At 44.5% G+C, this 24936-nt stretch overlaps 1 protein-coding gene across 1 annotated transcript in view; it reads right to left on the minus strand.

The window, feature by feature from the left end:
- Nucleotides 1-593: 593 nt before the first annotated feature.
- Nucleotides 594-24936, minus strand: part of LOC135914508 (cytochrome P450 3A14-like) — a 41377-nt gene continuing 17034 nt past the window's right edge. Inside the window, exons 5-14 of the mRNA XM_065447394.1 lie at nt 22884-23009; nt 22038-22275; nt 17858-17988; nt 16885-16981; nt 16674-16755; nt 15903-16011; nt 12433-12524; nt 9649-9789; nt 8446-8608; nt 594-2920 (exon numbers count right to left, since the gene is read on the minus strand). Coding sequence (XP_065303466.1) covers nt 2843-2920; nt 8446-8608; nt 9649-9789; nt 12433-12524; nt 15903-16011; nt 16674-16755; nt 16885-16981; nt 17858-17988; nt 22038-22275; nt 22884-23009 — 1257 coding nt within the window. The 3' untranslated portion in view covers nt 594-2842. The remainder of the gene's footprint in view (nt 2921-8445; nt 8609-9648; nt 9790-12432; nt 12525-15902; nt 16012-16673; nt 16756-16884; nt 16982-17857; nt 17989-22037; nt 22276-22883; nt 23010-24936) is intronic.

Below are 24936 nucleotides of genomic sequence, written 5' to 3' on the forward strand. Positions count from 1 at the left end.
GCACCTTAGTACAATTGTGAGCACTGCAGTTTCCGCAATTCTTTTGCGGGGGGTAAAGGATGATACAGTAGTCTAGAGGGCATTGTGGCGACGCAATAGAAAGGTCCAAACGAGCTTGCTGCGTCGCCTTTCCTTTCTGTCGGGCTTCAGCCATGTATATGGATCTATATACACAAAGACCACGACAGCACCAGCAGCAGCAGTGGAAAAGCCGAAAGAAGAGGAAGAGAAAGCTTCGTTTTTTTAACGTGCTTTAACAGTTTCCAAGTAATGGAGGTGAGCAAAATGGACCTGTAGTTAATTAGACTGCAAACACCACCGGATATATATGCACCGGGGCAACTTTCCCAACTTCCAGGTATGAGGTAATTAGGCATCCAGGCTGTGAGAGAAAAGCTACACATCGTTACCTGATAAAGTTCTTTACTCTTTATCAACTTTTACCTAATTTTGTGAATACCTGACGAGGAAGACGTTTTCGCTTTACTGATAAATTTAGTATAGTGTCCTCTCAGACATATAAAACCGATTAGGTGTATGGAAATGTTGAAGAAGGAATGTTGAGAAGGGTAGACGATGATGAAGTAGCAAAATGCAGCGAAATTGTTTCATTCAGTGCGTGATAGCGTTGCTCAAGAAGAACTAGACGCCGTTTTCATATTTCAAGGTTACATATTTACGCTTTTGTGTGTTGATCATATTCCTGAATTTGCGCGCATTAGTGATTAACAAGGTAGGAGGAGTGTTCGACATGTATGCTTAGCGCTGTGAAGAGCCTTTGTTGTAATTTGAAATCAGCGAGGAAACCTACATTTCTTATAATTTGATAGACGGCTTAAATATAAGTTAAACCATGGCGCGCGTTTACAAGTACGTATACCGTGAACATCAATATATCTTTATACGAAGGCCTTTACTATGGTCCTTGAAAAATTGTCACTCCCGGAAATTTGGAAAATATTCATCAGCAAAGCTTACTAGCTCAGCAATAATTGCTTTGAAGTTAGTTTTATTACAAATGCGGATTACTTCGTAATGTGTTTATGGTCACATTTGAGATGATGGTGCTCTGAAATTGAAAAACAGGATGATGACTAAATCAAACATCACTTACAGCGCAAATATAGACAAGGGACCAAAAGAACGACGAAGACAGCCGCTGTACTTCCAACTGATTTTTATCTTAAGTAACACGCATATATACTGAGATACGAAGACAAAAGCACCCCCCCACAAAGCATCAAACCGACATGAATATGCATTCAAAATTCAAAGAAACCATGACCGTCGCCTAAGATGAACGAAAGCGCATGTGCGACCTCAGAAAAACCCGTTCTTTTTCTGTTCATGCAATTGACGGCTTACTAACTGAGTCACCTGCTGCCTCAATGATAAGTCTAGTGCATTACTTACAATACCAAGCTAAGATAGCGGTTTCTTCAAAAAGCGTTTGTCTTCGTCATTCTTTTGATCCTTTGTCTATGTATGCGCTGTAAGTGATGTTTGAAACCATGGAATATCAACTAGCCCGTACGCAAGCCTTGATCACTGAAGCTGGACAAAAGCGTTACTGGCGAAATATGTTTCAGAGAAATCATCAGTACAAGGTCTGATGTATTCGCTGATGAACAAGTTAATTGAGTGGGCTCTTTCGCAAGCTGATGAAGAATAATGGTATCATACAATTCTATAAAAACTGCACACCCCGCTGAATCAGAACTTGCCAAAGAACCGCTATTATTTCACAATACGGCAGGGTAGTTGAAATTTTGTAAAATAAAGAAAATGTGTCGTTTGGATCTCTGATTGTCTGTGCATTTAAACAATCGAAGAAATCATCAACCAATGTAGGCGCCCTTTTGGGTGATTGGCAACTGGCACATTTAAAGGTATCCTTCTAAGTAAGGTATATGGACACAGAACCTCAAGAGGTGAAGAACGCGGACCCTGGTACGAGGTTATACCATCTGACACCGCGATCATGACCCCACCACCTATACGGGCTGTGCGGTGATTCCTCTAAAAAGCACAGTTCCTTTCATAAGTGAACAACACGGAGTTACTGATTTTATGTGATAGCTAAGGTTTAGTGCGGACGACATTGTAAGCATAGTATAGGTCAGTCACTATAATTTGCTAGTATTCGTTCATGTACAGAATCTGCACAGAAATCTTGTCAGAAATGCAGTGGCGTTAATTAAGGCCAACCAGAGTTTTGTATGTTTCGACTGTACCTGGTATATATGGTGTTCTTCCTGACTTTTTTTTTCTCTTGCCGCCGCATATTTAACAATACTGCATTTATTAAAAGCAACATACGTTTGGAAAGAGATCTACGTGCGGAAACTACAGAAAAGCAATAAATGAAATGGGCTTTCTCTAGTATACGAACACAGAATCGCATACTTAATAGTACCCCAGTTTGCGCGCGCGGCATTTAATAGATGGAATCACAGGGTAATAAACGAAACACACAGTGCATTATTCCGTGGGCAAAAAGCAGCAAGCTTAACGCAACTTCGTCACATTAAGGCTATTTGGGACACAGTGCGATACGAAAAACGAGTGACTGAGTGTAACTTGTGTTTTCTTGCGGCAATTTGGTACCGCTGTGCTGCCATCAACGCTCCTTCATTAGCTATTTCGATATACATTACTCACACAGTGGTGAGTATATTGATCTTACGGATCAGCAAAGAATTACCCCAGTTCACCATAATTTTTAAAAGATAAGTGTCTCTCGTTTTTCTTTGGGTTACATTTTTTTTTTCAATGAAACACTTCTACGCTGAAGTACCATAGATAGGGCTGCTTTGTTTATAGTACGGCTGCTTGTCCGTTTTCACAGCTTGTAGAACTTGATCCAAGGTCCGTTCTCTGGTGCAGAAAGCATGGCGTAGCCGCCCATTCTCATTTCCCCCTGCGAATAAAGCGCATAAAAACAGATGAATGGTTAAAAGCTAACCGGACAAAACAGTGGTTCTTCTTTACTGTCACCTTAGGTTTGTGGGGAACGAAGCTGAATGCAGTCACAACAACAACGTTAAGAAACACAGCATATGGATTTTAGAGAACCTCCCCATTGAGGATATAGTTAGTTAATATATGTCATTCATAGTTTTCTTTTGTGTTGGGCTGCTGAGCACTAGGTCGTGGAAGCAAATCCCGGCCATGGCGGTCGCCTTTCCATGGAGGCGAAATGCGAAAACACCCATGATTTAGGTGCACGGTAGAGAACCGCAGGTGGTCCAGATTTCCGGAGTCCCCCACTACGGCCTGCCTCATAATCAGATCGTGGTTTTGGCCCGTAAAACCTCATAAATATAGTTTTCTTTATATGCGCAAACATGTGTCTAACTTTCCGTCTTCATTTTCGGTTTACTATTGCGCAAAAATAAACTTACAGACGTGGTTTATGCATACTGACATGAGGTGCACGTATTGCCTTTGCAAATGAAAGCGGACGACGAGAAAAGAAATTTACTCCTCAGTGAGGAGCAAGCAGGCGAGCAATCGCGGTCCTGCAAAAGTGTGGATGTCCAGCAAAGCAGTTGAATACCACCACTACAACTGCTAAGGGGGTATGCAAGGTATTATTGCTTTAGAGTAATGTTAGTAACGACAATTTAAAGTAATGGTAGCAATGGGAGTAATGATAATTTTAACAGCGCTCCGCCGCTGGCCGTATTGCCATTTCCTTTCCCTTTGTCGCTCCTCTCATTTACACTGCTCCTCGGGAGTCCTAACTCTGCGTTCTGTACTCATAGTGCTGCTGCAACAACAACAAAATCGATTGCTAGTCTTTTTCTTTTATATATGAAAGGCTTACGACACAGTTCCCACGTCGCAAAAAAATTAAAATTAAATTATGGGGTTTTACGTGCCAGAACCACTTTCTGATTATGAGGCACGCCGTAGTGGAGGACTCCGGAAATTTCGACCACCTGGGGTTCTTTAACGTGCACCTAAATCTATGTACACGGGTGTTTTCGACTTTCGCCCCCATCGAAATGCGGCCGCCGTGGCGGGGATATGATCCCGCGACCTCGTACTCAGCAGCCCAACACCATAGCCACTGAGCAACCACGGCACCAATCTGAAGCAGCAATTAGGTGAATAAGTAATGATGGATTACAGTTTTTAATGCTCAAGCTTGTAGCAGTAGTACATGGAACACAGGTTAAACGTGCGAATACTGGGTGGTGATCAGTTATCAAAGCCTCTACAAAACCATTGTCGGGAGTAGTAAAGTACATGATTAGATATTGCAGGGTTGTTAAGGGTGCCGTGTTTATTTTTGGGACAGCGAGCTGGAACAGCAATTAGATTTTTATATCCAAAACTATTTTAGCAGGTAATGTATTCATTACTTGGTGAGTTGGATGTATGCAGAAGGTTAATAATCGGTATTCACTTAAGGCTAAGCAGTACGCATTTCCAGATAATGAAGGTCAAGAAGAATTGTAACCTACTATTAAGCTTCTTCTCATCTTGCGCAAGAAATTATTTGTGAAGTTCTGTCCAAACACATTCACAATTAATCACCTTGAGTGCCAAGTCAAGTTGGTGAAAGCCGAAATAAGATGATCGATAATAAGCTGCCATGGTTGCCATTATTGCGGTGACAGTATTCATCAGAGTACTGAGGGAAACTCTAGAAATTAATACCACATCTGAAAAGCCAGGTTTCTTTGAAACAAGTGAAAGACAAGTTATACCGAGCATCTGGGAAAACTCTTTTGGTGCTAGCCATATTTTTGCGCTGACTGAGTCCATTGAAATGGAATTAAGTTCTTCAGGGCAAAGGCTCAAGTTCTTCAGCTAAAGAAATAAGAAGACATTGTACATAATGGAGAGATTGTAAGCTAAAAAACATACAAGATTAGACCAGATGCTTTTTATGTTCATTAAGTTGCGATGCATCTTGCCTAAAAATAAAAACATTGCTTGCCGTCAACATGGAGACAAACACCCGATACCACGCAACATTCAGCAATGGATACATGCCGACCCTATTCCGAAAAACATGCACCCAGACTACTACAAAGAACGCAGGAAGGCACGAGCTACTTCCCTCATCAAAGCTTACGCCAACACCACGGGCGTCACCTTCGTCGACGCAGCTGAGTACCAAGATGGACGGCGCTTTGCGGCGGTTACCACAGCAGGCGGCTTGCTCCGACATGCTGCCAGCATCATTACCAAAAATGCCGAGACGGCCGAGGAAGTGGCCATCGCCCTGGCCACTCTTGACCCAGCCTGTCACACCACACTGAGCGATTCTCGCGCAGCAGTCAACAATTACATCAAAGGTCGTATTTCTCATCAATCACTCCGTATCTTACGACAAGCCCCGCATTCGGCTGAAAATCAAATCACCCTCGTCTGGATCCCAGCACACGCCGGCGTTGTCCACCCGCACCTCACCAACCTCAACGAGGTTACACACTCCGTAGCACGAGGATTAGTCAACCGTGCGGGAGACGGTGCAGGTGCACCCGCAGGACGCGACCGCCTTACAAGATACAACGACCTTGTAAAGTCATTTTACCTCGCAAGAAGAACCTTCCCCACCACTCACCGCAAGTTAAACAGGGCACAGGCAACCACCCTTCCCCTGTTACAGACGAATACATAGCCCTCCCTCACACGCTATCACACTATATACCCCGACATCTACCCGAGCTAGACGTGCAAGGTCTGTAAAACTGAATCAGCAACACTCCCCCACATGCTATGGGGGTGCAAACACCAATATCAAGACCTTAATCCCGTGACACTCTCGTCGAGATGGCATGCCGCCCTGCGCAGCTCCCATCTCGACGACCAACTCTGGGCGACCCAGCAGGCCTACGAAGCGGCGAAGAGGCCAGACCTCGACGTCCCATCGTGGGAGGCCGAGGCCCAGCCAACTAAACTGATGGTGCTTATTAAAGTTCACTCTCTCTCTCTCTCTCGCTCTTGCTGACTGCTTCCATTTTCGTTGCTTCTCTAATGGTAATGGTTCATCCGGAACTTTAACATAAACATTTATTTACCGATCTCATTGTGACTGAAAGGCCTTACACTTTCTCCAAGGTCCACTCAGTGACCAGCAATTTCATTTTTTTTAAATCGACTAAGTAGTTGTCACCCTTGCCACAAAAGAAGGTGCCTCTAGGCGTATTAAGACGTCTGCTATAGTTGGCAAAATTTTTAGAGAACCCACTATATGCAAAGTCTATTTACCCGAGTTCCATTTAACCAAGTGCGGTGACGACGTGAGACGAACATGAACGTCGCAAACGTATTTTGATGCGTTCACCCACGTTCTGGGATCTATCTATCTATCTATCTATCTATCTATCTATCTATCTATCTATCTATCTATCTATCTATCTATCTATCTATCTATCTATCTATCTATCTATCTATCTATCTATCTATCTATCTATCTATCTATCTATCTATCTATCTATCTATCTATCTATCTATCTATCTATCTATCTATCTATCTATCTATCTATCTATCTATCTGTCTGTCTGTCTGTCTGTCTGTCTGTCTGTCTGTCTGTCTGTCTGTCTGTCTGTCTGTCTGTCTGTCTGTCTGTCTGTCTGTCTGTCTGTCTGTCTGTCTGTCTGTCTGTCTGTCTGTCTGTCTGTCTGTCTGTCTGTCTGTCTGTCTATCTATCTATCTATCTATCTATCTATCTATCTATCTATCTATCTATCTATCTATCTATCTATCTATCTATCTATCTATCTATCTATCTATCTATCTATCTATCTATCTATCTATCTATCTATCTATCTATCTATCTATCGAACCGCTTCCCCGCCAACGTCCGTCACTAGGTGGTCCGTAGTCGAATGGCTAGCGCATCGCGCTGCCGCGCAGAGGTTAGAGGGTTCGAAACGAACAATTGGGCCAACTTCGAACACAGAGTAGATGGCAATGTGGGCATACGTGCCGCTTTTCAACGAGCCTCTTTCATGCCGACATGGGCCACTGTACATGCGCGACTGGGTAGGTACCGCTATTTGAATAAAAGCTTTTTGACGCCGACTTTGACTACTAGGTATGTGCCGCTCGGTCTGTGTTATTTTAAAATGAACCTCTTTGATGCCAACTTGCGTCACTGGTTATGCGCCAGTGGGTGGGTGCAACTGTTCAATGAACGTCTTTGACGCCAACTTGGGAAAATAGGCATGTGCCGCTAGGAATGTGCCACTCTACAATGACGAGAAAGATCCCTTAAATTTCTCCGATACTGACCGGAATCAAAACCACGTCACAATGGTTCCTGAATGACAGCAACCTGAAGCATTAGCGAGCTGCGTCGCAAACGCGCTGGGCATGTGCCGCTCTTCAATGAACTCCTTTCAGGCCAACGCTTTAGTGTGCTGCGCCATGAATGCACTGGGTATGTCCCGATCTTCAATAAACTCCTCACCAACTTGGATCACTGAATACGTGACACTGATGCCATCTTCGACTGGTCGTTTCTGAGCGCTCTGGCGCGCTCTCGCGAGCGGCGTTGTCTTCGGCTGGTTGAAAGAGGGTGCCCGCCCTGCGTTCGGCTGGTTCTTCTCGATTGCTCTCCTCCATCTTCGAACGCTCTGAGGCGCTCCGAGCCCTGTCGTCGGAGCAGTCGTCGAAATTGAAACGTCATCGCAGAGCCGCGTCGCTGCTGTTGGCGACGGCCCACCGTAACCTAGGCAACCTAGGCCACTGCGACGAACGCTCGTCCCGCCGGCGCGTCCGCCGGTTTTCCCGGCAGCGCCGGGAGCTTTCGATAAGTGAAACATCGAACGTTGGTAATAGTCACGTGGTTTAGCATCTGCCATTGCCTCCTGCGAGAGCGAGTCACACGTTCGGCTTGCGCGCTCGTCCTCTACCTCTGAGCTCGGGGAACGCCGGATCTGCCCGACTCTGCTTCGGGGGATGGAAGCGACCAGTCGAAGATACCATGAGAATGTGCGGCAAGCGACAGAAGACCGCGTTCGCAGGCACCGGTGCGCCACGCTTCTTGTCTCGGAGGCAAAGCCCCGACTTCTCAGCAGTGCCACTAGATGGCGCAGTGTGTTTAGAAAGAAGCGCGAGAGAGGAGCCGGATGGCGGCCATGACGCGTTCCTCAGCGTTCGTACGCAGGGCGAGCCACGCATTTCGGAGGACACATGCAGTCTTCGCAGCGGCGGCGCTAGATCTCACCGAGCGTTCTCAGGGAAGCGCGCAAGCCCGCCTCAACACACACCTCATGCATTACTTGTTTCGACAATGGTGACACCTCGTGTAGCCATAATTATTCAATGATAACGCATTACTGTCGGCAATCATCATGGGATTGGTTCTGCTTCAATTTTTTTAATACTGACGGACATAGAGCATATGTAACGTAAATCTATTGCTAGCATCGAAGGTCGGTGAGGTCAAGCAATCGACGTTTGTTAGAAGGTCAACTTACTTTCTGAGATTCGCCGAGTTCGACGCGATAGCGCTGGACAAGTCTGGCGAAGGTGTAGCGAAGCTCCAAGCGGGCCATCTGGAAACCCACGCAACGCCGTGGCCCCACGCCAAATGGCTGGAACGCCATCTCGTGGATCAAAGACTCATTCTCTGGGCTGAACCTGCGGGGATTTTCGACAAAGACGAACATGCAGGTAGTTATGTGGCTGAAGGTAACGCCAAACTCTGATGGCAGACTCTCGGCGGGCTACCGGCTTTTCGGGCGAACATTTCTTCCTTCGCAGCGGAAGGCCTCGAAGCGACAAAACGCGTGTGCTAAACCGACTCATCAGTTCGCAAGAATCGTTGAGTTCCGGGCAGTTCCACCTATTACGGGAGAGCATTATCAACTGTCAGCAGTCTCAGCTCGACGGTGCTATTATATTGCAAGACAAGAAAAAATCAGACACTTGAGAGGCGACATTCTTCAAGCCTAGTCATAAAAAAATAACAAAGAGTGATTAGCGAGGAAAACAACCAAACCCGTGACCTTTCACGTAATATCAAGCCGTCGTGTCTACTCAATCCGGGCGGTTGGTCTGTGCTTCCTGTGTGCTTTTCCGCAGCGCCACTCCTAAGTTGATACCTGTGGCCGGTCATTTGGACGCTCCGTATGAAATTTTGCGTCGTAATGGCGACGATGGGTCCATACTCACCGAGGTAGAAAACGAAAGATATCAATTGCAGCGAGCAGCAAATGATAGGCACGGAGAAAGCTTTCTCGCAAGTATAGCGGGCGTGCACAAAGCACGTGGTCTATAGTATCCAGCATGGTGCACATCTCACGGAGCAGGCTGTGCGTATGGCCGATAAGATGGCAATAATGTCAGTGAAGACTGTGCACCGTAGAAGCTTATCTGAAAACTAAGACATGGCGCATGGGGAGGAGGACGAATAGAAGCGACCCTTGCGCACGAGCGCACCGTGCATTGAATTTCTAAGCAGTATTTCTACTAAGCAGTGTGTGTGTGTGTGTATGTGTGTGAGTGCGTGCGTGCGTGCGTGCATGCGTGTGTGTGTGCGTGTGTGTGCGTGTGCGTGTGCGTGTGCGTGTGTGTGTGTGTGTGTGTGTGTGTGTGTGTGTGTGTGTGTGTGTGTGTGTGTGTGTGTGTGTGTGTGTGTGTGTGTGTGTGTGTGTGCAGCATGGCTAAATAAAGCTTACCTGTCTGGATCGAAAGTATCCGGATCAATCCAGTAGCGAGGATCCTTGTGCAGCTGGTACGTTGGGGACATGATGCATGTGCCCGCCTTGAACTTGACGCCGTTCCACTCGAAGTCTCCTTCAGCTTTCCGCGATGTTGCACTGGAGGGAGCCGTGTATGGGTGACACATGCTACATGTTATTTTATGCGATAATTATTCTTTGGAAACATTGCCAGCTTTCCCGTTTGTCCGTTTGTATGTAACGTCTTTAGGCCAGTGGCCCAACTTATCTACTAGCTTAGGCCACTAGTTATGGGCTGGCGGCTGTCTGGCATAGTAGAGAACAAGGGTCCCTGGGTATTTGCCACAACATCTATGCTTTCAGACAGACACATTCTGCATTGCGCACTTCATATTTGTATATGCCCATTCTCGGCCATCCCTTCAGAATGGATGTGTCAAGGTGACGCAAAGGTATGCAGCCTGAAATATATCGAAGAAGTAATGTCGCATTAGAAACAGACACCTCCGCTTTCCACGCGGCCACATTGCGGATTGCTATAGCAGCGAAGTTGGAACCAGGGTGCTAGGTACAGTAAAGGTTGCTACGGAGAATCCGTGGGCAAGCAGTGCCTACAAGGTATGCGTGGTCGTGGTATCATTCGGAATTTAGCTGCAAGCGAGATAGCCACTTGTCTCATGGTGCACCTATAACGTTTCGGGATTCATGGGTGGCAAGGAGACATGGCCTGGGAGTACAATGATCCATCCTAATAATCATTATAAGATATAAAACTTGTTATCACCAATTACAAGCCCATCATAAGAAAGGTTGCTAATTGCATTACCATTGCCCATCATCTGCGAAGGATACATGTGGCGTCAATTCTTTGAGACGACACATTTATGTTATCGAGCCGTTATGAGCTCTGCGAACATGCCGGTTTAAGATTTGGCGGACATACATTGCTGCGAATAAAGCATGTTTGCAGAAAGCGATTAACAACTACTCCCATAGTTCTTCATTACATTGGAGGCAGTTTTGCACACGGCAAACTTAAAAGCAGTAAAATCTTATAACACACCCTTTGCCGAAAATATTGAAATCGCACCGAAATTTATATACGCGTTGCTAAATTTCAACGCTCAATCTAATTGAAACCTAGCGTGCCGGGAGCGCAGAAATGGCAGCCCAGCTATAGCGTTATAGGCAAACGTCCCGCAACGAATGCGTGGCGTAGTTTGAACAATGGCATGTCATGGCAAATACTGATACGGCACATCATGGCCGATTGTCGTCCTCAAGGCGTACCGTATCCACTATCTGCCATCCACAACACACACTTCCAAACCCATCGATGCATTTTGTCATGGGACGTGTCCGACTCACCTGATAGCGGGGCTGCCTTTCCTGCACTCCCGGTGCTCTAGGTTTCAATAGTAGCGTTACTGAGCTTTAAATTGTATTAAAAATTAAAAATACTTCAATTGGGCTCAGTTTATTTATTTTATTTATTATTTATTATACAGTCCCATATTCGCTCTGAGAGCATTACAGTGGGGGGGAAGTAATACACATGTTAAACAGTTGTAATTATGGTTACATAACAAAAAAAAACACGGTGACGAATAATGCAGTGCAGGCAGCATAACTATCCCAAAACAAAAAGGAGAAAAAAGAAGAAATAGACTATATGTACATACATACACACATACATGGGCATACATGAACATATGAACGCATCTACACTCGGAAATACATATAGTAGGCAAGCAAACGCGAAAAAAAAAGAGAAAAAACATCGAAACACGCGAAATGATCACATGTCAAGCAGTTCTTCGAAAAAGGCTGAATTTGATGTTTTAGAAACGGTATCCTGAGGCAGAGCATTCCATTCATTTATGGTTTTTGGAAAAAAAGAATACTTTAACAAGTTCGTTCTTGACTTCATTGGCCTTACTTTTAATGGATGTTCACGGCGATGGGATGTGTAATGCGGGTTAAGCATGTATTTTGATTTATTAATGCCAGTATTGTTGTAAAATATCTTATGATATCAGTATTATAAAAGTTTGAGTGCAATAAAATGCGATGGCCAGCCCATCTGCCTTGTAATGAGGTTTTAATAAAACGTTATTTGAGATATTTTGTTGTAAGCGTCGTGGAACTTTATATTGGAGGGAAAGTGTTCAACTCACCTAGAAACTCCTCCACAAACATGTAATCTTCGCTAGGCTTATAGCCTTTCGATTACAAACTGCATAGTATAAAACAGACGCCCTGTATAATATGGTACACTACTGGCCATTTTAGCAATGAATTGCTCAAAGTAATCTGCAATAAATTAAAGAATTCAACTAGACGCACTAGATACTCTACTTGAATAAGCAGTGGTCTAACGATGCAGGGATTTAAATTATATGCTAGTCCCACCACCACTGCTATTTACGTGGTTTTAAGCAGTTAACCATCACAAAGAGTGTTTGGTTAGTAAAAAAAATGGTTTCATAAGCGTGCGATATCGTAGCACATATGGTGACAAACTAAATTGTCGGCGTTAGTGCGATAAAAAAAATCTGAATGGGACAAGTTATCAACAGATTATTTAGTAAATTATATATATTGAAGACAGGCGCAATGAGCAGTCACAAATTAGCTCATCTTGATGTGATAAGGGAGCTGTCACATTAACGGATTTAAAATTTTCAGGTAGCGTGGTGCGCAAAATTTCGCCGAGTTCCTCGCTCAACACGTACGTGTGCCTGCAATGTAAGCAAGCAAGGTTTCGGATATACCACTTACGCCACACCAGGAGGGTACAGCCTCAGGCCTTCCTCCACGACTTGGATGAGGTACCTCAGCTTCTTCGTAAGCATATCGTAGTCAAGTGTGCCCTGGTAGCAAAAAAAAAAAAACGCAGTGGCGGCACCCGAGCTATTTTCTTTCCGTTTATTTTCAAAGCCAGATTTTTATGTTTATTTATTTATCTCTCAGACAGCGGCTGAGAGCGGACTGAGTAGAACGGTGCAGGCAACCTCGAGTGACATCAGCTTCCTTTACAGAAGAAACCTACGCATTACAAATCTACTACATGCGCAAAACTACGTGACAAAGCAAAAGCATTAGACCGAATAAATGAATTGCAAATTCCTATTTTGCCTGTCCAGTTTAGTTCAGACATTTGCCTGCTTCAACATTATATTGGCCTGAGAAGTTTAGAGATGATTAATAACAGGAAGCAAAGAGCGAAGCCTGTTATGCGATTACTAGTCTGAGCAGTGATTCGGTGTCAGCGCGGTAGTTTCAAAGACTTCCGGGTGCCTAGCCAGCAGGGCCTGCATTATGATATATTTGCTGCAGAGTTTAAGTCCACTGCGGCTTCACTGTTGTCGAGATTGCAATTAGGGTGCTCTTAATAACCCCCGGAATGGAGGGATTCATGAATTTATAGGGTAACATTGTTGCAACATAGCGTAAAGTGTAGGACTGCCCAAAAACTAAAGGACACTATATGAGCGCTTACAACTGTAAACTTACTCACATCGAGAACAACGCACAGATAGAAGCTACATTTATTTATATATACCTAACCTTGAATTAGGTTAAATGGCATCCGCCATTAGGACACCGGGAACAGTGAGGAAGCAACAGTTTATTTATTACTTATTTTATTTATTGATACTTTAACCCGAAGGCCGATACAGGATGGAGTAATCATAAAATAAGCTTCAAAGATCGCTACAAACAAGAACGCTACACAAATCAATCCACGAAATACAACTGCTTAGTTATGCCAATTTTACACAAGAATATAAGCATTGTATGACAGGCACCGAATACTACAAGCAACAACTGTACCATACAAAATCATATTTTCAACATCACACACAGGAACTTCGTCAATATCCCGTAGGATCAATTCAATCATGTCATGCTACACATGCTACCTATCATTGCACACAGAAGCTAATAATGTGTGAGCATGGTCACATAGAAGAATAATAGGCCAGTACAGATATTTCTAACTGTTCTAGAGAATCAATTTTCGTTATGCTATGCGGTAGCGCATTCCAATCTTCAATCGTTTTAGGAAAGAGGGAGTACTTAAATGAGTCAACCTTTGAAGGTATGGGCATATATTCGTCCTCGTGGCTCTACCTAACGGACCGCTATATCCGTGACATTCTCTTTTGTAAGTACCTTTGAGTGGCGAAATTGAAGCGGTTATGTTTCGTTAAAAAGTAATTTTAGTCTAGCCACTTTTGGCCGCAATGAAAGCTCGGGCAAGTTCAGTTGAGTGAGCATCTCAGTCACAAAATCCGTGTACCTAATTTTTGACATAATAAACCTCGCTGCACGCCTCCGTATTTTTTAACTTTGATCTACCTCATTCTTCTTATACGGTTCCCATATTATGCTAGCATATTCTATCGCGGGACGTACCAATGCCAGATATGCAGTTAGGTAAACACCTCGGGGAGCAAGTTTAAGCCTCCGTCTTAGTGATGCGTCTTTTCCAAGATAAGTCATCTGATATCGTAATACCTAAATACTTGAAGTGGCTCACTTGTTTTATTGGTTGACCATCTGACTTGTAATTGTAATGTAACACATTTCTTTTTTTTTCCTAGTTATTCGCGCATAAACGTTTTTTTCGTAATTTATTTTCATTTTCCATCGCTTGCACCGATTGCTGATTTATTCCAGTGCTGAACCTAACTTTAATTGGTCGTCATGACAGGAGATTTTAGAGTATATTAAGCAGTCATGTGCAAATAAACAAACCATTATATTATCATTAAGGCCGTTTTTGATGTCATTAATATAACAAAGAAACAATACAGGTCCTAACACAGACCCTCGAGGGACACCAGATGTTACATTTAGAATCTTTGATTTGTTTCCTTTCATTTCCACATATTGCGATCTGTTAGTAAGGTATGAAATATTCCACTTAAACTGTATTTAACTTAACTCCGATATTGTTGAGGGCAGCGTAAAATCAGGAAGAAGAATTGGCATTCCAACGAAGGTGTATCAAAAGGTAAACAGGGAAATGTCACCGGTAATTTCGAAGGTGATATAGTATGGGCAGCAGAGCAATATTACACTTAACCTTTGCAGTACCAAGAATGCTACAGAACCAAGACACGATGCAGTGGTAAAAATCAGACAATGATCCGTGGATATCAAAGGATGATGTTAAAATGCCTTTACAAGATATGTCGAAAAAAAAAATGCGCCAGGACATGACGTAAAGCAGTCTATCCGACAAGACATGGCAGGAGTATTGTACTCGAAAATCCTCAGACCCATTACGCTGAACTTCAGGTAATTTCGTGTTTTCTAATGTTGTCACTGCCTTGAAATGTAGTCGTACGGAAAGAACTATGGCTTCTTTTAAATTTTTATGTTATTCTTTGATAGTGACGTTACTGTCTCCTCCCTAAGCACTGCTGCACTATAGAAAACAGGGCTTTCTGTCTATTTCTTGTGTTTCAACGATCACGTACATGATAATCAGGAATGACATGTTGAATGTGGTGGCTTCTATACCACAAGGTACTTCCTGCTAGAATTGATAACTTAAACGAAAATGACCGAGCTCATTGAGCTCATTCTTGACAACCGATTTTTCCGTTAATAATAATGTCCCGGCCGAAAGAAGAATTTTCAAATTTATTTATAGCTTTCTTCCAGAGTGTGCCCATATTAGATTTCAACGTCACATACAATCATGAAAACCTAAATGCCTGCTGCCCTATGAACGCATGTACCAGCAGCGCAAGAGTTAGGAAAAAGCAAGGGGAACGCATTGTTTTCTCTCTGCGCTGTTTGTATATCCGTAATGTGTTACCGTGAAGCCCAAATTCGAACTTCTTCAATCTGGGTGAGCTAGGTCTCATGTGCACGGCGAACGACTCGGGGGCATTCGCATTAAAGTGCACAGCTGATACGAGTATGAAAAAGAAGTCAAGAAAAGCAAGACTTTGCACAACAAATAGCACGAACACTTTCGAAGAGCGACTTGTGGTTGCTTAATTATTGCGCTGTTTGTTTCAGCACAAAGGGCACATTCTTGGGAATGAACAGAGCAGTTCTCGTATTCACGAAAACCCTCTAGCGCTCGAACTGTTCACTAGAGTGAGTACCAGCCAATTCTGATGCTGGATGTATTTTTAGTGAAGGCAGCCTGCCCATGGCAAGGAGTCTTCACTGAAGTGTAATTTTGTGAATGCAGACCCAAGTTAGTTGCTTCGCTTCTGACGTACCGATTTCTTTACAGCTTCAGTCACTTCCTCTCTGAGCCTGTCTTGAACGTCCTGGTGCTTGGCGAGCAGGAACGTGAGGTAGCACATGGCAATCGATGTCGTTTCGAATCTGCGGATTAGGGTGGGGTACTATGCTTGCTATTTGCCATTGCAGCACACGAATTTTCACTATAGAGATGCTATTTAAAGAACCTGCCTTTAGCATCTGCGGATGTTCGGCCATGGCATCGTTCCCTGGACGAAAACGCAGGATACGCTCTAACACTTCGAGGATGATTTAAGCTATCACAGCTGTAAGCTTTCGAATGCTTACAGCCTCACTAATTCGGTTAAAAGCTCTACAAACTACAGAATAACGCATTGCAGCGACTTGCTTCTAATGAGTGTGTTTTGCATCCGCCTCTTTAAATATTATCCACCCTTATTATCACTCTTTGTTCAAGATAAGAAGGAACTCAATGTTCCGAATTGAATACCTAATGCAAAATGAATTGTAGAAGTCCATATTTAGTGAAATTCCACAATTTACTGTTGCTCGCATCTCTACTGAAACGTCACATTTAATGTAAGTGCGTTTTATGTTCGATAATGCGGTCATTCTTGGCATGCCGATGCGCTTAACCGTAGGGCGGAACACAAAATTTGAGATAAAGTGCTCATACTTTGCACAATACGTACCTTAGAGCTTCGTTCTGTCTTTTTTTCTTTCTATTCAGCCAGCGTATTGCGACATAACGCAGTTTCGTATACAGAAACAAGAGCGCGTCTTACCCTCCCATGAAGAGCAAGGTGGAATTCATGATCACTTCTCTGGGAGAAAGGGCTCGTCGAACCCTCTTTATCTCACCGTCATCTGTGAGAACGACAGAAAGCAAGAATGAGAACCATCGAAGGGCACTTCACTGTTTCACGCACTTGTGCCACTGATAGATGCCAAATCCCCGGAATCTCACGTCCCACAAAGCCAACGCATATCCCTTACCCGTCTCTGGAGCTCCACCGTTGATCGGAGCTTCACTCCGTGCTTCTTCCTCTAGCTCTGCGTCCAACAAATTTTGCAAAATATCTGGCTTTCGAATCTGCGAATATAACAAGGATAAACTGAGCGTTTCTTTATACAAACTGTTCAGGCAGTCAAAGCAACAACAAAAATCGTACCTATTGTTTTCACAGTTCAAAGCGCATCTTTCTAGCCGCCTGTATCCGCAGAAGAGATGGGACCTGTAGTGTTTCTCGAGTTTGTATTTCATCATTTCTAAAGTTTGATTTTATAGCTGCGCTTTGTTCCCACTTTTTTTTAGTTTTGTAGCGCTGCCAATACCTCTTGAACCACTTTTGTTACATACGCAATTTGTATTGCAGTTCGGTGGACTTTCGTGATCACATTAAATCCAAAACTATGTACTCAGAAATTATTTTAGTCACATGAGAGGCTGATAAATATTAGCATGCGCAATAAGAAGGCAGTTTTCATGGTGTATTCCTAGGTCGCGCATGTTTACTTCTTTCCCCCTCGTCATGAGCGCGGCCACTTCAAGTTGAATTCCCACTTTTATCGATCATCGCCAATAATTGTGGAAACACTTCCCGTACTTTTCTCCCTGCTGTATCCAGTGCTTCACCTTCAGCTCAATACTGCTTCGAGAACCGAAGGTCCTTATATCGTGGCCGTACGTGGGGCTAGAGTAGCACTCAAAGAGAGCGTTCGTGGGGTCCTCCAACTCGACAAAGTTCGAACGATTTGTAAAGCACGTGTGTACATCTACGCACAAATGCAGATGCTTTATTCTTTCTCTCCCCTCTTTCTAAATTTCCATTTCTTCGTTCACTACTCCTCGCGCAAACAGGCGAACCGGCCGTGTATCTGCTTCTCTTTCTTGCCTTTGGGGTCTGCAATAACTTTCTCTCTCCCTTACATTTTTAGTTATTTTGGAATAAATGAAACTAAAACGCACCTTAGGGTGAGCCTTGCGCTTTTCGATCATCTTTGTGGTCTCCTTCGAGAACACCTTGAAGGTAGGTGAGCTGAATTGACCACGAAACCAGTAGAAAGGCTTCATGATATTTCCCAGTGTAGTGGTGCTCTCTGCAGAAAAGGCGGGGACAGAAAATTCGCCGCCAATGATGGCTCAGCTCGTCAGTCCTAATGACATTTACGTGCCCAGGAGAGTCACAGTCCGCAGCATAAATTGTAAGCAGTTTACCATATTAAACAACGCCTGCACTTCTACTCGAGGTAAAGGTAACGATTCTGTCTTCCTGTTTAGTTTCTTTCTTTTCTTTTAAACCAAGAAACGTACGAACTATTGATGACATGTGAATTTATGCGTCATCTTTGCGTAGTTCAATGAAAATCAAACATCAACAGTATTGTAACAATGTTGCAATTTTCAGCAGGTAATACACTCCGTTCTCTGGGCACCTTACAATACTTGAAGAAAAAAGCGCTACGAAAACGCGGACCAAAAGAGAAACATGTACACTTTTAGTCCATGTACCCGCATGTACATGTACATGTACATGTACTCTTTCAGTCTGCGTTTTCGTAACGCACTTTTCTTCAAGTATGCAAAACCAACTCGCCCAAATCAAGCTTCTGCAATATTGTCCCTGAGATGTTACAAATCATACACGCAGCAGAAAAAATTAGGACGTCGACTACCATATTCTTGTTTCTAATACTGTGCACAACCCTTTCATTACCAAAACACTTAAGTCATGTTCTTTAGCAAAGGATTGCACGCAGTGCATAAAAAGTAAGGCTTCTGTTTACCCTGTTCTTCTGTCCGGAGAGTATAAGAAAAGTTATGTATAGAGCAGCTCAGAAATACAGGTAATACTGGTAATGCTTTACGCTACATGGCAAAACAGTTTAACCATTGCCACATTCGTTTAATCACGAGCCTGTCGTTCAAGCGGCTCGCTCATTGGTTCCTAAAATAATGCCGTCTAAATGTTCCTGTACTCTTTCTATATAGCCGTAAAGCATTACGGTGTATATCTTTGAGTGCATACGTGCACATTCATCCTCATATTACGAAGTGTTGAATCGCGGTTGGGCAATAACATTGCAGCCAATTCATGGGGAGGCTGCCTCACATGGGGTTGCGATAAAACTGCTAAGCCGATTAGGTGTGGTTCCATTTTTGACGATGAATGTTGCGTCATTGGGAGACGCAGTTTGAAAAATTTCTGCATTTATGCGTTGTCCTAGGTTCCCTCATAATTTGACCCATGCGTGAAAGAAAGATACAGGGTGTGTTCGAAGACCACACAGATCTTTATAAGAACACTACGTGGGTAGTGAACGCGACATTATTGCTGAATAATTGTAAAGCGAGGCGTACACAGTTTGCTGGTAATACAACGAGCTTGCGAAGACTAATACTACAAACCATTTAATTAACCTTTCAGTATAACCATGAAGGCAGTTTTCTCTATGACCGTCACGCTTTATTGCACCCCAATGTGTTGCATTTTTAACATTGCGGAGTATAGGGGGTATGCAAAATGTCAAGCGCCATTTTAAATCACAATCTCAGTCTACCCAGCTCCAGCAAAGCTATGTCCGCCACCTTGTCGAAGGCACGGAAAAACATAACTGCTCGCACAACAGGAAATGTACACGCATAGCTGCTTGCTGTCACACTAGTTCTGTGTTGCCTGAGCGTGCATGACACTGCGCTTGTTAATTCAGATAATAAGCCAATGTTTTTGAGCTCATCCGGCCGATAAAACTCCTATGCTTGCTTCATATGGCTGTCATAATTGGCTATCGCAATCGATGCTTTGCCTTTTGGGCGGAACTGCGACTTCTTTTACAGGAGGCCACGTATGTTTGCTTTCGAAACAGATAGCCTTGCCTATAGCTTAACATATTTGTCTCATCTCATAGAATGACAAGAGGCGAAGATCACGCAGAAGTGGAAAGGGTTTCGGTGGGGCCGAGACAGCGGAGTGAAAGTAGATAACCCGGTCAGGAAAGTATTGCCGGGTTCTGCGATTGATGCGCTTCCTTTTACTTAGCTTGCGATGGCCTACCTAAAGTTGCGGTGGCATCCAATGAACCATTAAAAATGCCACTGCCTGTACTCAGTGATTAAGAGTTGCCTGAGCGATGTCGTATGCGTGCCTAAAGGGCTCGACAACGTTACACTGCCGTGCGAACGTGTTTATTACACGCAATTAAATCGATTCTCGCAAGCAGCTCTGAGTATCCAGTGCAAGAGTGATGTGCAGCCAGCCATGTTATCTTCCTTTCAGAACGGGGCAGTCTCCAGCAATTAAAAAAAAATCAGTCTCTTTCGCTGTAATATTGCATCTTTAGTGCCTACACCTCACTTTCATTAGATGAGTTCCTGCGGCTTTGTGACCTCTCGTGAGTGACAGGTGAAGTAGGTGCGGCCCGAAACCATTTTGACTAATAGTGAGAGGGAGGTGGCCTAAAAAGTGTATAATAGGGAGGAACGCTTCTTCTTGTTTGGCCTAATCACCCGCTGGGGTTGCTGAGTGGCTATGGTGTTGGGCTGCTGAGCACGAAATCGCGGGATCGAATCCCGGCCACGGCGGCCGCATTTCGATGTGGGCGAAAACACCCGTGTACTTAGATTTAGGTGCACGTTAAAGAGCCCCAGGTGGTGCCTCATAATCAGAAAGTGGTTTTGGCACGTAAAACCCCATATCTTTTTTTGTACGGCCTAATCATGCACAATCACTCCGTACACGTGATAACAGATGGGGAGTTTTCTCAGCTTTAGTGACGTCTTGGGAGAGGCAACCAAAGTGGGCGTGACCTAATATTTTTTGACCAATAGTGGAAGGCTAAAGGCGGAAATGGAATAGGAACAGTTGGAAGAGCTTTACATCAGAGCGCCCCTCAGAATCCACAGAGCGGTGATCACCGAACCGCGCAACATGCAGGCGATTCGCAACCACGATTCTGAGAAGATGGCGGACGTGGCCAGTGCTGCTAGATTACGACACCTTTTGAATACTCCCTGTTCGAGAGCTTCATTATTGAACTTCAACACTCAATCTGGTCAACATCGAAACCGAGATTTCTGGGACACGCTAACGGATAGCTTAGCCTGATGAAAAGCGTGCAGATTAGAATTGAGCGCCCGGCAGACGCTGATACGGCACGTTGTAACTCCCAAGCATCGGTCACGACGTGCCGTACGACTACTCGCCGCCTCATGCATAATTCAAACTTCGCCACGCACATCGTCACTGGCTGTTTCATCTGCCTTTGGAGGGGCTACCTTTACGGCCACTCCCGGCACGCTCGATTTCGATAGTGCGTGGATTAGGCGTTGAATTCAAATATAGATGTCTCGAATTCTGCAGTTTTTCAGTACATAAAAAACGGGGCACATTAAAATGTGACAGCCTTTAAACTTGCCATATAATATGCCACTCGTGTTTTCATAGAAAATTTTATTAAATTTTGGTTTTATCCTTTAGAAGATCCCGTTATTTGTGGTAAAGGTTGTTCGCCTCGCCTTAACAATGTTATGTAAGAACGCCAAGCTCGCAACGCACACAGACTATTCATAATGATCCTTACCGTCTACTTAAAAAACACTCCGTAGATCCATGTATGCTGAATAAAAACGTAACGATGGCAACGCTGCAAGGTATTTCTATCGAACAGAGAACACAATGAATGCCAAAAGGACACATTTTCAGTTATCCAACGTGGGCTATTCTGTCTTTCATATATACGCTGCGGCGGTTGAACCATCAGATGCAGTATAGCTGCATTGGCTAAGGAGATTTACAGCTGCGCGACCTCGCCTTTAGTGCGCCCCCTGCACCTTCAACACTGGTGGTGGCTGTGGCTTACGAAATCAGGCTAGTGAGGCAAGTGACCGCTGCTGCATCAGAGAAAACGAAAAAAAAAAGCAGCCACTTCAGGCCGCAGTGATCACGCTGCCACGCCACTCCTCTCGATTGCATCGATAGCCCACGGAAGCCAAACCACGTGCTCCTCTAGGAGTACGCGCGCGACTGAGTCTTCAGATTACCATGGCAATAAAAAGCGGTGTCCGCTCTGCTGGAAAACCCGCCACTGTGGTTCTACAGCAACATGGCGCTCTGCTGGCGAAACCTTTCTCATTATTTAAGAATACGAACGTGCAATCATGTGGGCAGGCCCCGTCATCACTCCTGGTAGCACTCGGCGAGCTGTCGTGAAGAAGACGTCGTCCACCTTGCGCTGGAAGCATGTCTCGATGCCGAAGGCGGCCTGGCCGATGTAGTCCATAGTGAGCGCTTGGAATTGCAGGCGCAGGTTCACCTCTTCGTCAGTGTCGGCGTACGGCTCGATCATGTCCATGAACACCTCCGCTGACTCGGCGATGTGCGGGAGCATCTATTGCGTCACACAAAATAGACCAAAGAGCAAACGTCACTTTAAATGGTGCATCGTAAACGCATACATTGGGCGTCGTCAATGCGTAACATGAGTGGTGACTGGTAGTGCGAGATCAGATTGTCTTCGCCTTGGATGTAATTGCAGGACTATTTGGCCGATTCAGAACCGACAAAGCAGGCTGAGAGTTTTACTTCATGCTCAATGAGTGAAGCTGCAGTGCTGGCCGGCATCTCTAAAAGGCGAGGCAAGTTTATGTTTTCCGAGTGCATTTCAGAGGACTATGGTTTTTGGTTTACAGATGCACAAGCTCAATGATTCAGCACCTGCATTACATAGGGCTGTATGCGTCTATTTTGTATCTTTCTTTATCATTTGTTTACTATACCTTTGTGTGGCTTACCGCAAATCGCCTGGAAAAAAATATTTCCCTTGTGCATTTCATGATCTTATTCCCAATAAAATGATGCAGAGCATAGGTGCGAAATGCACGCAAATACTGCGAATTTTCAAATGCCGTCTTGAGAAATCTCGCAACCGTTACCCACAATAGCGATCTATAGAAGGAGAGGGAGATTAATTTTACCACTTGACAACCGCCGGTTTACCTGTTTCAGCTTGCTGATCGTGAAGCCGGATGTGACGCAGCTGCGCATTCTCTTCCACTGGTCTCCGCTCACGTGAATCAACATCTGGCCGACAATCGGATGCTGCTGGTCGGTTCGCATCGTAACCTGTTGGTTCCCAAGTACCACAATACTGTAATTGCTGTGATAGGCATGTGTAGTGTGACACTATTTCGGACCCCTCAAGATGATCCGACATATTGGCACACTGGAATATGATGTCGTGCCAGACGGCATTTCGCAATCCCAGTGGCTCATGGCCTGAAATAGTATATGTTGCGCGTCTTAAGCCCTTCTACCAACGCTGACTCTGGGACTTTGTTTCTGTGTTTGTTTCTTGTCTTTCCTGCATGTACTTTAGTTCCTTGCGCTGGTGTTTGTAGCATCGGGACGACAATTTTTAAGAGGAGGCATTGAAACTTGTACATATTTATCCTGTTCTTGGGGGTTGCGTTTCACCTACTAACTGCTTAGTCATCGCAAAACGCGCCTGCATGATTGATACTTACAGGAATGTTACCAATGGTTCTATGCGTTGTCTGTTGTCACCGCTTGTGCAATGCGATTATATGCGCAACACGAATTGTGTAGTACTTTGTGGAAGACAAGCAGGCAACGGCGATTGCTCTGGAAACTTCGATGACTCATGCATAAAAACTGACGCTCTTGACCGGCAGACTAGATTTTCGAGGATCGGCGACTGTGTTCGCCGCTGTCGTTGTTCTTTGAGTGTAGCCTGCTTTTTGAGCGCACAGGTTCACCCAACAAAACGGTGGTTTCGTCATCCACAGTTTTTCCGCTATCTTCGCTGTCACTGCCACGTCCCAATATATGCGCGTGCGTGCTCGCACACAGGCACATACGCGCACGCACGCACACACGCGCGCGCGCATACATAGACGCGTGTACGCACGCATTACGGGCAGCAGCACTGTTTCGTGTGCTGTAATTTCAGAGCCTACTAAGCATCGGTTACCGTCAACTCCTGCTACCTTATACCGCAAAAAATGATCTATACCAGTCTGTAATATGGCCAGATAACCTGTGGTTTCGGATAGTAATTCTCATTAGTGATCGATACGATAGTTTCTTTTTTTCAGGAAAAGTAGAGAACTTCCGTTCTTGGAGTAGCAGGATGACTTTATTTATAGAAAGACACGGATGCACGTAGGTTCATCTGGGCCAGCACAACTCGTGCTGGTACTCGGCGCTTGAGAAGGTAAAAAACGAAGGAACGAAAGAGGCATGAAGGATTATGGCGATAATGGTTAGATTAAAATGAATGCTGATAGTTCATGTACCGGCAATATTTGAGTCACAGTCTTAAGTACCGTACTGCGAAGCGTGGGAATTGTACCATGGCTCTAACTGTTGATATAGCACATATGACGCATGAAGTGGAAAGGGGGAAAGGACCCCCCGCCCCTCCCACGCACACAAAATATTTCAACAATGCTTGTCAGGGAAGTGGCGAAAGTCTGTACCCTGTGGGTGCATGCTGGGTAGATGCTAAATATGCACGACAGTGTTTCTGGTACATAAGAAGCACTGGAAATCTGGATTGCGAGGACGTGCACACTGAGATCCCCACAGGACACAATACGAATCCCTCATCAATTCTTATTCTTTGCAACAAAACTTGTGTTGCAACATCTCAGTAGGTGGCATGCGAAACCACATTTTGTTGGCTAACCGGTGGTCTTGTGCCCACAGATCAGAGGCGAAACTCAGCATCATAAACATGCACAGAGCTTGTATCATCTCTTGAAAGATCACAGGTTACACCGGAGCCACCATGCAATGCAGCTCTTGCATCGGCGACCACATGCGCGTTGCCTTTCAGACTACAGTGCGAAAATGCGAATAATAAGCAAAGGCAGTAGGGAATAAATTATCTCACAATAACTAGACATCTGAACATCCTGCAGTAAATGTTTTGACAAGGCTTCCTGTCAAGCTTTATGTGTGCGAGTGCTTAACTTTGCTAATGAGCTCTGGCAGAAGTAAGCACACTTTTTGAAACGTTCGTAGCCAA

Source organism: Dermacentor albipictus, chromosome 8, assembly GCF_038994185.2.
Source record: "Dermacentor albipictus isolate Rhodes 1998 colony chromosome 8, USDA_Dalb.pri_finalv2, whole genome shotgun sequence".
NCBI classification, from domain to species: Eukaryota; Metazoa; Arthropoda; class Arachnida; order Ixodida; family Ixodidae; genus Dermacentor; species Dermacentor albipictus.